Raw genomic sequence first — 12,473 nt, forward strand, 5'->3', positions numbered from 1 at the left:
ATGAGCCTTCCTTTCTTGTTGGATACACTGTTTTGTATTTTTGTGTTTTTTTTTCCTTCCCTGAGGGAACACACACTAATTTATTGCTGAATAAGAGCTGCTTATTGTTTTGTATAATCTGAGCAATAATAAGACCTGACTGAAGTGTGACTTAGTATAATGTTCATGTCATCTTATTCAAAAGAGTGATGATAAAGCTATTGTAATGAGAAATAAATGTCTAGACATGGTTTTTAAAAAGAGAAACACCAGCATTTGGCAAAGTTGTAGCATATTTAATACAGGCCAACAGGCACTCATTATTGTATCACTTTTCTTGTTCCTTTTCTAGGCAGATAACTATTGTACCTGGAAACTGAGTGCAAAATCACATGTAGATGATTCAGACTGGTTGAAAAACACTGGAAAACTGCACAATGTCATAAAAAATGTAGGTGTCACACCTATTGGATCATTGCCATTGGTATCCAGCTTAATTGTTTCCAAGAGATGTTCCAGAATTTTCTCTGGTGTTCCTGACATCACTGTGTACCTGAGGGATGGGAAGAGATTTGGAAGAGTTTGAACAATTGCAGTAGTGATGGACACGTCTACAATTTTTATTTTATTGAGGATTCATTCCATTTTACTGAAAACAGATCAGTGGCAATAGCTCCTGATTCACTATTCCCTACATTACTCACTACATAGTGCACAATTACAGGAAACTGAATTCAGGAGGGTAGTATGGGATTGTTTGAGTGCACTGAATATTGGACAATGTTGAACATTTTTTTTGTCAAGGCTTTAATGTGAGCTGAGTGTGCTCGGATGTACTGAACAATATGAGTGAATGAGCGTAGAAATGTGGGTTGTTTACTTGCTGCTGCTTCCTGATCCACCCTGAAGGATCGACTCCTGTCCCGAGCTTTTCTCCAGGACCAGCACCACTTTCCCATGCTCCTCCAAACGCACAGTGTTCGCCTCCACGTCCTGCAATAAAACTCTGAAACATTAGCTGCTCAAGCTAAAAACACTAGGGCATTATAGAAAATATAGTGCCTGGAGTGAATTTGTGTGGTGTGTTATATAAGTCTGCCCAGCAATCCAGGTTAAATTTTTTAGTTTTACTGCCATGATTTTTGTGTGGCACAATAACATTTTACTGGGGCACAAGCTCTAGTAAATTTGTTTTAAAATTGGCATATATTAAATTATATAGGCCCATAATCTCTATAAAAATGAAATTGATCCCAGGATCTTAAAATTGAATTATTAGTTATGGAAAAACACACACAGACTTTTTACTATACCTTCAGTATTCTTATAAAGTCTTGCTTGTCTACTCTGAGGAAGTGACAGTTGTCCTCTCGCAGTATGATGGTGGCAGCACGAGGAGCATCGTTCACCAAAGCGAGTTGGCCAAAGTCGTCCCCTTCATGCAGAGTGGTCACCAAGCCCTGTTTTACACACACACACACACACACACACACACACACACACACACACACACACACACACACACACACACACACAAACACACACACAAACACACACACACACACACACACACACACACACACACACACACACACAATGATGCTTCCTATTCACGTAGGAGGCCTGCATTGAAAACGCTTTCAGTTTCAGTTTTCATGTTATTACCTTGCCGTGTGTGATGACATTAACAGAGCCCTTCCAGATGATGTACCAGGATGTGCCTTTGTCTCCCTGGCTGAACACTGCAAAATAGCAGTGAGTAGGAGGAACATTAGCGGTGCACTTATGAACACCAACAAACACAGACAAACACGCCCGCTGGCCACATCTGACCAAATACAACAGTGTGAAAAAGCTGGAGACCTTTTGTTTAATTTAAAGGCCACTCATGATCATAAAAATTATTTTAAACGAGCATTTGGTCGGGTTTAGTGCCAATAAAGTAGATAAAACAGGATTTGTGCATGGGACTGTCAGATTTTGTAAGGTAAGAATGCAGTACACATTTACTCACAGGCCTCTACAGCTGTGTGTGGGGGGTGGGGGAGGGAGGGTAATTAATTAATTAAAGAAGCAATAAGTAAGGTATGGGATCTATTTAGTGTGGCTCATTTTTACAGCACTGTACTGAAATCAGTGGGAAGAAAGAGGGAGAGGGGTGGTTTCCTACCCTCCTCCAAAAGCTACAGAGTGTAGTTTCTGCAGTGTTGAGTCTGGGGTAGAAATGACAGACTCCTATTACCCTATATCTCCCTATTACAGCTGTATGAAGCATCACAATGAGTTTACAGCTCTAATGTTAAGGTAAAACTATTACATGGTGTTCTGTTTAAGGTCCAATTAGAGAACAGCACCAAAGCCACAAATAAACTGATATAAAGTCACAATTTATCCACTGTTTACATGGTTTAGATCATAGGGGCTTATGATACACATGTAAATAATCTTTTGTCTGAGTTTGGCTCAATGCTTTAAAAATTGTGCATGTTAAAATAAAGTGAATGTTGAATTCTAGTCCAGTAGTTGCAGTTGACTCTACTGCTTTTCTGCACTAGCCTCACCTTCCTACTCTTACAATGTAAGCAGCAAGCCGGCTGGTTCTCTTTTGCTGAAGGGCCGAACTTAAAATTTCAACCAGTGACCAGTTTCTTTAACAACACTGTCATCTCAAAAGTGTCCCAAAAAGGCATTTATCTATTTTTTTACTCTAGGACAGCAGTGTCTGGAGCCCTGCCCTGTTTGGATAATTCAACGGAGCGCTCATCATAATGCACAGATCTGATTGGCTGAGTAGTGTCACATGTGATATGTACAACACCTGTGATTGGTCTGAGATTCCTGGACCAATAAATCTTTACCGTAATGGATAGAACAGTTATAAATTGAAGTTAAAAATGATCAAATACACTCAGTTAAAAATGAAATATTTATCAATCAATTATAGGTCCAGGTCTCTCTATGTGGTCCAGCTTTTATTAGTGACCCCTGCGCTACAGAGATAATATCTACTCAGCTGGCGTCCTAGGATGGTCACCTGGAAGAAGTTGTGTTCCTCGTGAGAGAATTTTATTAGGCCTAATCAAATAAGAACCTCTATGACCTTCAGAGGCTGAAGCTAAGGGTGCAATTATGTGATTAAAAGCACAGCACACGAAAGCCCTGAAATATTCCTTTTGGGTGAGGCTTACTAGAGCTGCGAAACAACCTCGATGTGCCACCTTTTACGTCACTACTTTTGTTTCTAGGATTTTTTTTTCTCTAGTATTTCTGCCCAGGCTTTAGCGCTGATGCTGTCATGTCATTAGCACTGTCCTCTGCTCTCGCCCACTGCCGCTCAAATGTCAGCTTCGCTTTCTCACTCACACACTGTGCCCGCCTTGGCATGGGACTCGAACACCAGCACTGCAGCCAGTTCTTTCCTCACCTACAGCCAGAGAGGAAGATAAAAGGAGAGAGGGATGAATGAAGAGACATGGCGGGAAAGCAGAAGGAAATGGGACCAGAAGGGAACACTCACAAAGGTGGACAGGTGAGCCACGGCTTTGATGTGCAAAAGCTCCTCGTAGATGACCTCCACATCCTCAGCTGTCCTCTGGCTTGGACTGATAAGGAACAGAGAGCACAGGGCAAGAGTTTAAATATAGAGGGAAAAGATGACCACAAGTAGGACTTAGGTAAAATACTGCAGTATTATTGAGTAAGCCACGTTACTCAAGGAGACAATATTTACCTCAGTTTATGAAAATATTGTGTTACATCTTTAATAATTACACAACTCATTTTATTAGTTTTTTTTAACTCAGTTATTATTAAATAAAAATATAAGCCTAATTTGTACAATTGTACAGGTATTATTTATTATTACATGTCAAAAACAATAGCTTCAAAGTTATGTCACCATGGAAAAACCTGTTAATGTCCAAAATTATGCAAGAAATATGGACACTTTGTTAAAATACCCAATTCATCTTTTAAGTTCAAAGTGAGCTGCAGGAGCTTGCAAACCGAGACTTGAAGAGATTCTACAGCTGATATGAGTGACACCCAGACGCTCAAGAAATGGTTCTTTGGGAGTCGACTCCTCTTCATTAAAATGGTTTAGAAATAGAGTCGACTCATGACAAACCAAAACCTCATTAAACTCATGTTTATTCAGAAAAAATGTGTCAATTATCCTTTGTCAAGATTATATCATTTCATATTAATTTGTCGATGAAAAGTGTAAAAATTCTCATATCTTAACTGTTATCTTTATTTATTGTTCTCATCTAATTTTCGTTGTGAAAAATAGGTCTTTCAGTAAATATTATTCATCATAACTTCTGGTAACAAAATTAACACTGAACTATGCTTTATTTCTGAGGACCACAAGGACTCCAAGCAAATCTGGATGGTGAAAAGTGATTTCTGGTTCTTACCATTTGCGAAGTATCATATTCAGCAGAGAGTCCGGACCCATCTGGACCAGTAATGCCAGACCTTCTTGCAGTTCATCTTCTTTTGAGTCCTTCTCGTTATTAGCGGGATTCAGATCAAACTCAGTCTCCAGGAAGCGGTAAAACTGTGTGTCTTTGTCGTGGAAGTTCAACTCCTGCTTCACTAAACACAGGAAAGTCAGGGTGTTATATGAACAAGCAAGTCATCTTTGGAATGTAGGCCATAGGATCCAAGCTTATAGAGGGGAAAAATATTGTCCAAACAGATCTAAACCATTTGACAGTTACCGTGAGCAAGGATGCCTTCGTCCACCAAAACCTGCCACATGCCGACTGCCTGACTCCGGGACTGGAAACAGTCATTCAGCTTCATCAGCCAATCAACAAGCTCTTTCCCACTGCAGCACTGTCTGCATCACATACAGCAACAAATCTGATTTAGTGGGACATAGGCTTGTAGAAAATACATTTGACATTAGTTATTATTATCATTTTTATATTTATATTTATTTATGCATTTATTTGTAGGCACAGACATGGATGTAGATCACATGTATTCAAATCCAGATTATGGATCCATGTTCCAGGCCAGGATTGTAAAATGGCCAACCAGTCTGCGCTGTGTCCAAAATGGCTCCCTATCAATTATTCCCTATATTACTCAATATGCAGTGAACTATTATAAGGAACTGAATTCTGTTGGGTACTAAATGATTTTTGGACACTACCTCATGCAGGTTTTTACCAAACAGTGCCATGGATTATGTGTATCTGCTGTCCACTATTGTATATGAGTTGTACAATCCTGAAAATGGTGCATTATGTTTTTGGACACTATTACAAAATGCCAGAACCCCAAAATAGTGCCCTATATAGTGACTAGGGAACAGTTTCAGACACAGCTCAGTGCATTAGCAGTTGCAGCTATAGTGTTAGACAGGTCGATCATTTTAAAATCCTGGATGGGACCTGGATCTGAAGGATTTGAAGCCATCTGATGTAGAAGCTTCCCATGAGGTTAAAAATGAGTAAGTGACACCACCAAACAGTGGCAAATATTATTTATAAAATTGATTACTTGCTATATTTACATTTGAATTGTTGTGATTTCTTTTCTATAAAGTGCAACTAATACAAGGGTCATATTACAGTAATGCCTAAACAAAACTGTATAAATTACACAGAGTGGGTCCCCCACATGAAGGCTGCCATGTTTAAAATATATACAGTAATAAACATCTGATAATACTTGATACCCAGGTGTTATTATAATGGCTGTTTGTTATTATAATGACAGATTACTTCTTTAAAAATGCCAATGCCCTTAGGCAAACCAGAATGGTTCTTTGATGGCATCACTAAAAGGAACCCTTTGTATCCCTTTTAATTTTCTTACTATGCTGGTTCAGTGTGTCTGAAAATCAGATAAGACTCTTATTATGTAATAGTAAAAATGGATGTAGTTTTCTTGACTGTAGTGTCACATGTTTCAAATGTTTATTCTCTGAAATTGGCAGCAGCCCTGTAAGGTTCAGTGTTAGTGAATACAGAGTCTGTTCTTTTCTGAGTACAGGGAACTCTACTTAGAACCATCCTTTGGAATCAAGTGTTCAAATATGAGGCTGAGTTGAGAGATGCTTGAGTACTCCATTATTCAGTCTGTGGTGATGCTAATATTTAATGCAAACCTGTAGGTCTTGAGATGATGCTTTCTGTCTCTGATCAAGCCTGGATTGCGCTCCACCAGGACACTGTACACCACCCTGGCTGCCTTCAGGATCCGATCAGAGAGAAACTAGAAAATAGAGAAGAGGTAAATAAAAGTGATATAAATGAAAAAGGTTTACGCTTTATACAATGCATGGACCACATTTAAAAGAACAGATTTCAGACTTTTTGTCACAGGCCACTGCACAAAAACTATGCTTTGCACAGTCCTCAACAGAGTGTTCAGATGAGAGGGAGAGGGAGAGGGAGAGAGAGAGAGAGAGAGAGTGAGAGTGAGAGGGAGAGAGAGAGAGAGAGAGAGAGAGAGAGAGAGAGAGAGAGAGAGAGAGAGAGAAAGGGTGCTATGGAACCCTAATGTTTCTTTGTATGTGTGCCAGGCCACATTCACTGATCATGAGAAAGAAGCCAAACCATAAAAATGTGCACTCTAAGAATAAAGTGAGGCATCACAGAGCATGGCGTATTTAAAATAAAATAAGACATCTTTCTAATAATGCAGTGTTTTATTAAAAGAATACTTAATAAAGTGTACTTAATGAAATATACAATTCAGATAATAGCATAACTTCTCTTGTAATGCTCCTAAAATAAGTGGCACTGCACTGCCTCTTTTAAAGGCAATGTCTACAATTGTGGGGAATTGTTCTTTGGTTTGTTTATGTTCAGAGGCTCCACATCTTTTAAGGTTTAATGGTATGTTCGAAGGGAAAAGGAAACAACTGTTTGTACGTGTCTGAATTTTAACTTTTTTTAACAGTTTTTATTCACTCTTTGAAATACCACAGAAACTCGTTTGTAACTTGAGTTGTTTAGGACTTTTTTTTTGTATCACTTTCACTCTGTGTTTACTTTCATGCAGTCAGTTCTGTCTACAGCAAAAATAAGCCAATATTACTCCTTAAGGAGCTGGAACAGAACAATATCTTTGTCTCAGTTCATGTTTGGTTCATTTCAGGTCAATGTCTAAAAACCTACAAAATGGCATTTTTCTGCCAAAAGCGGAGAGAGAGAACCCCTACCATACCTGTTAGATATTTTTTTACTCATTTACTGACACTAGAGCTTCATAAGCACATTAGGCTGGTTTCAAACATGCAAACAGACAGGAAAGCAGCAAATAATGAGGAAACATTTCCAGAATTTTTTAAAATTAAAACCGTGAACATCACTTTTAATTAGTTTTGGTGGAATTAGTTTTAAATTCTTTTGATGACAAACACTTGAACCATGATCTGTACCTACATCTCTCTCTCTCTCTCTTTTTCTTTCTCTCTCTCTCTCTCTCTTTCTCTCTCTCTCTCTTTCTCTCTCTCTACAGTATATTACACTTTATTCATTACAGAGACACTCCTCTGAGGTAAGTTATGCATGATGTTGTAACTGACTTCTGACCCGTGAGGGATTAACTGACCTCTGCCTAATCAGTCCAAAGTGAAGCTGCCTCTAGTGGGCTCAGTTCTCATGAAAATGGACCCAGTATGTAAATATTCAGGAATGCTGTATATCATTTTAGAGGAAAATAATACATTTTCTCACAGGATCCAGACTGTTCACACCCTCTAAAATCTATAAAGTATAATGTGCAATGCCTCAGACATAGTCTAATGATAAACCAATTAGAGAAGGTTTTACCAACACAATAAAAAAACACAAAATATCTGGCAACCTGTCAATGTCTGAGGGACAATGAATAACTCTGCTCCCCCCACTCCCCCATTAGACTTGTACAATATACATTGTCAAACACACTTTAGCATGCTAACGTTCATTTTATTTTCTCATTTAATTTTGAAAGTATTATTTATGTAATGTTAAAAGCTTGCACTGTTTATTGCCAATAATAATTCTAAGTTATTCTATGTTCCTTTTACTGTTGATCAAGACATATCCTGAATTATCTATAGATTTCATCAGCAGAATAGTCCGTTCCCACCGGTTTGTGGCGTGTGCAGACACTGTGTCTACAGAGGCAGAGCTTGTATATCTCCACTCTGTGGCTTGGTCCCACAATAAATCATAAGTTAAATGTTGATGTCAAACATAGGGCATAGCTACTCTCTTCCCAGTCTCCCAAACTCCCCCAGTTTCCCCCAGTACTATATAGTAATATTTCAGAATTGCATACACAAGACTGAAACATAAGACAGTGAGGAAGCTTCTGCATTAGATGTGTACATTGTTAATTTGTGAAACCACCCTCAGAGTGGTGTAAAAAAAACAAGCTTCAGGGTAAAAACACCCCCAAAAAAATTTAAAATAAACAAGCAAAAGTTGTAGTTCAAGTGTACAAGGGTGACAGAGAACTATAAGCCTAATTGTCACACTTGCTTTCATGTGTTTACACCACTAAGGCTTACACACAATTCACATGTATTTAACAGAGCTGCGCTCAGCATTACAGTGTTTTATTAGAGCATCCAGCAGAAATGTGTTGAAAGTTGTTGAGGTCATTTATCATAATCTGTTTTTCAGGTTTGGGAGTGTTTCTGTGAGCCAGGAGCATTTCTATTCCATGGAAGATATTTATTATTTTTAGTTGCAACTATTAGATGTACAAATAAGTTTTAAAGTGTTTTGGCAACAAATAGTTGCTGTCCAATTAAAAACATGTATCTCCCAAAATAGTAACTTTACAGGAGAAGGAACCTAAAAAAACGTAACTTTCAGTTGAAGTCAATGTAATTCCAAGAAATATTCAGGGTGTGTTCCTGCCTTGTGCCCAGTGATTCCGGGTATGCTCTGGATCCACCGCGACCCAGAACTGAATAAGCGGTTACAGGTTCATTCATTCATTATCTGTAAGCGCTTATCCAATTCAGGGTCGCGGTGGGTCCAGAGCCTACCTGGAATCATTGGGCGCAAGGCGGGAATACACCCTGGAGGGGGCGCCAGTCCTTCACAGGGCAACACACACACACACACATGGACACTTTTGAGTCGCCAATCCACCTACCAGCGTGTGTTTTTGGACTGTGGGAGGAAACCGGAGCACCCGGAGGAAACCCACGCGGACACAGGGAGAACACATCACACTCCTCACAGACAGTCACCCGGAGCCAGAATCGAACCCAAAACCTCCAGGCTCCTGAAGCTGTGTGACTGCGACACTACCTGCTGCGTCACCGTGCCACCCCGGTTACAAATTAATAAATAATGATCATATTTAATACTACGCAGCAGTTACCATAAAATGACAAATGTTCGGGAGAATGTTTCTATTTTGAATTACATTTAAACATAAAAAAATAAGTCAAACTTATTTGCACATCTAAAATTCTGTATACATCTATTTTCATTTTCATTTGGGACCAGGAGAATTTGGATTTCCATTCTCCCAGACAGCTTTGTCTGTACGGAAGGAGGGCACTAAGGTGGAATACTAGTAGAAATACAGCACTAACTACAACAAAACATTGCCATACCCTGCCGTTTCAGAAGTAGATTTTGGAGTAGGTGACTCCGGTAACAGTACTGTGATCAGTTCTGAAGTGAGATATTTTTTCACTGTTACTTCACTTCCACCTCTGCATTTAAGGCAGGAAACTCAGTGGCTTGTCTTGTTTTCCGTTAGTGGGCGACGCACCTAGAGTCAACACAAATAGCAGTGGAATGACCTTGGTGGACTGGAAGGAAAACTCCATTACTGTAGTGTAGAGGCATGGAGAACAATATTGGTGGGTGAGCACACAGAGGAGAGAGTGTGACCATGAAGTTTGTTTACTTTTATATTTAAAAGCATTATCCAAAGCAACGTACAGCTTTTAAGCTATTAGGCTAATGTCACATTCGGTGTCCAGCCTAAGGACTCTTATTAGTATAACAGCCTCATAGCAGTCTGTGTGAAGGAATTTGTTGACATTGCAAGACATCGGGGGTATTCCACAAAGCAGTATTTCTCAGTTTAGCCCAAAATCAGGCATGTCCAATAGGAATCTCCCTCAGCTCTGTTCCTATTGGACAGGCTTGATTTTGGCCTTAATGTGACATTAAGACTTGAAGGCGAAGCCCTGCCCACACAGAAACCTCATAGGATTAATAAGCATGAAGGATCAATCAAGACACTCTCTCTCTCTCTCTCTCTCTCTCTCTCTCTCTCTCTCTCTCTCTCTCTCTCTCTCTCTCTCTCTCCCTCACTCGCTATAATTTTTGCGAGTGTCAGGGAGAGACATGGGATGGAGAGGTGGGATGTGTGCATCACACAGTAATGTAAAGCAAAAACCATTGTCTTTAGTGACTGTCTTTAGCAGCCAGCTCTCCAAAACAACAGTCCTAGGACTCGGATGGAGTATGAAGAAGGTGACGATATAAAACCTTGTGAATCATGAAAATGTCTTGAACTGTAGTGAAGCTATATTTTTGCCATGTCATTCAAGTTCATATATCACACTAATAATCCACCCTAGACCACACAGGGTCAAGTATGTGGCCAAGAAAGACCAGCAAACAAAGGCCAGCAACATTCCTATGGGAGGTCTTCATAGTGACAGGAAAACAACCCGCCCGCACCTCCTCTCTGTTCCTTCATTAGAGCAAACAAGCTCTGCCCACACTCTGCACAACAAAACACACGTGCCAAGAAGCAGAGTACACAGCAAACATAACACCCCAGAGCTACGTAGCTACGTTATTTTTAGTTTCTACCGTGCTAGATGCAGAACAGCTCTGTCAACAGCAAATCCAGTACAATTAGTAACACTGGCTGCACCTTCAGCAGAATAAGGAGGACAATGATCTATGGAAAATCACTGGATTAATCAACATGCAACAAACTAACAAAAACAAAGGCTAAATGCGAAGGTAACAGTCAGGCTCCTCAAAAATAGACGTTGGTTCTTATCACATTACGTTATTTTAAATTAGGCTTTAACAATTGTAATTAATAAGTTTAAAAAAACAACAACATAAAAAAAACAGTTTTTTATATATGTTTTAAATAAGACAAGTTTCCTTGCCATTTGTTGATCTCCAGTCTGTTTGCACACTTGAAACCGGTCTAATTTGTTTACAAATCACAGTGTCTGTAAATGGGTAAAAAAATGGTTCTATGTTGGGCATGCTAGGATTCTTCTCTGCATCTGGAGGTTTCTATCAAACAGAACATTAAAATGAGACGTCCAAACATGGAAAAGCATATGTTCCAACTCCATGTGGATAATATTTACTTACTTTTGCTCTAGGTGGAACTGTCTCTAAATTCAGGAGAGCACTAACTGCATGAAAGTAAACACAGAGTGAAAGTGCTACAAAACTAAACAGCTCCAGTTACAAATGAGTTTCTGTGGTAATTCAAACAGTAGAAAAAACTTCCAGACAAGGTAGACTTCGCCACGTACAAACAACACTCATTATTTTCCTCTCAAACACAATGTTCTACCTTAAAGATGTCAAGCTTCTGAACATAAACAAAAATAACTGCAGTTCCTCACCACTGTAGATGTCGCCTTTAAATTCTGCCTATGCCGTTTTGAGCTCATCAGAACAAGGATTGGTTTTGTACCATGTTCACACTCAGTTGTGAACTCAAGGTCTAACTGGGCCTGAAGGTGAACAGATAATTTAACTTAAGGTTTTATAAAAAGATGTGTGTATCCTTTCAGCACAGCAGTAGCTTGTGTACATGTGTATGTGGGCTTTCACATCTTAAGCCACTCCGGTTCTAAAAGAGATGAGTGAGAGTTGGCGTGGGTTAAAGTAAAGAGGCTAGGTTCAAGTATGACTTTAAAAAGCTCTGATCCATCAGGAGTCCTCTCTTAAAGGCAGCTCTTGAAGGGGTACAGATAAGAGCCATACTGAGTGTATGAGTGGGAGTTTAAGGTGGCGGTGGCTGAGGGCTGCTCGTAAATGTTGGTTTGGCCAAAATATCTAGTGGTTACAATCACACTGTAATCATTTAATCCAAAACTACATTGTTTAGTAGCAGAAGCTAGCTTCTCATATCACCACAAAGCTATTACCCCAGAGCTACAAGGCTAATGTTCAGCCAATGAGCAGTTCTGTAATTTTAACTAGACTTCCTTGTTTACAGCATACTTGGCAGGAACCACCTGAGAAAGTCTGTTTTATTTTTAATCGAACCTTTTGCCTCGCTCTTCTTGTTCTAATTATTTTTAACTCTTGATATGTATCTCCTGGACCTGTATGGAATCTTCCAGATTTTAAACCATATCAGCACAAATAAAGAACAGCATCAGCATTAACCATGCAAGACAAAGTCATTTAAAACACATGAGGGTCTTCATAAAATTGTATATAATTTTACTTAAAAAATAGTACTGTACATTAAAGTCTGTGAAAAATGCCTACATACACATTTAAAGCAAATGTATTTCA

The 12,473-nt window shown here is 39.2% G+C and overlaps 1 protein-coding gene across 4 annotated transcripts in view; it reads right to left on the bottom strand.

Moving 5' to 3' along the window:
• The window catches only part of rapgef3 (Rap guanine nucleotide exchange factor (GEF) 3), a 47,393-nt gene that overhangs the window by 14,005 nt on the left and 20,915 nt on the right, over window positions 1-12,473 (bottom strand). For all 4 annotated transcript variants that reach the window (XM_066671883.1, XM_066671886.1, XM_066671884.1 and 1 more), the window contains 9 exons: window positions 6,104-6,210; window positions 4,704-4,825; window positions 4,398-4,578; window positions 3,497-3,581; window positions 3,343-3,403; window positions 1,645-1,721; window positions 1,293-1,439; window positions 860-972; window positions 444-532 (listed from right to left, as the gene is read on the bottom strand). In XM_066671883.1, the coding sequence (XP_066527980.1) occupies window positions 444-532; window positions 860-972; window positions 1,293-1,439; window positions 1,645-1,721; window positions 3,343-3,403; window positions 3,497-3,581; window positions 4,398-4,578; window positions 4,704-4,825; window positions 6,104-6,210 (982 nt within the window). The remainder of the gene's footprint in view (window positions 1-443; window positions 533-859; window positions 973-1,292; window positions 1,440-1,644; window positions 1,722-3,342; window positions 3,404-3,496; window positions 3,582-4,397; window positions 4,579-4,703; window positions 4,826-6,103; window positions 6,211-12,473) is intronic.

The sequence above is a fragment of the Hoplias malabaricus genome, chromosome 5, assembly GCF_029633855.1.
Source record: "Hoplias malabaricus isolate fHopMal1 chromosome 5, fHopMal1.hap1, whole genome shotgun sequence".
Taxonomy (NCBI): domain Eukaryota; kingdom Metazoa; phylum Chordata; class Actinopteri; order Characiformes; family Erythrinidae; genus Hoplias; species Hoplias malabaricus.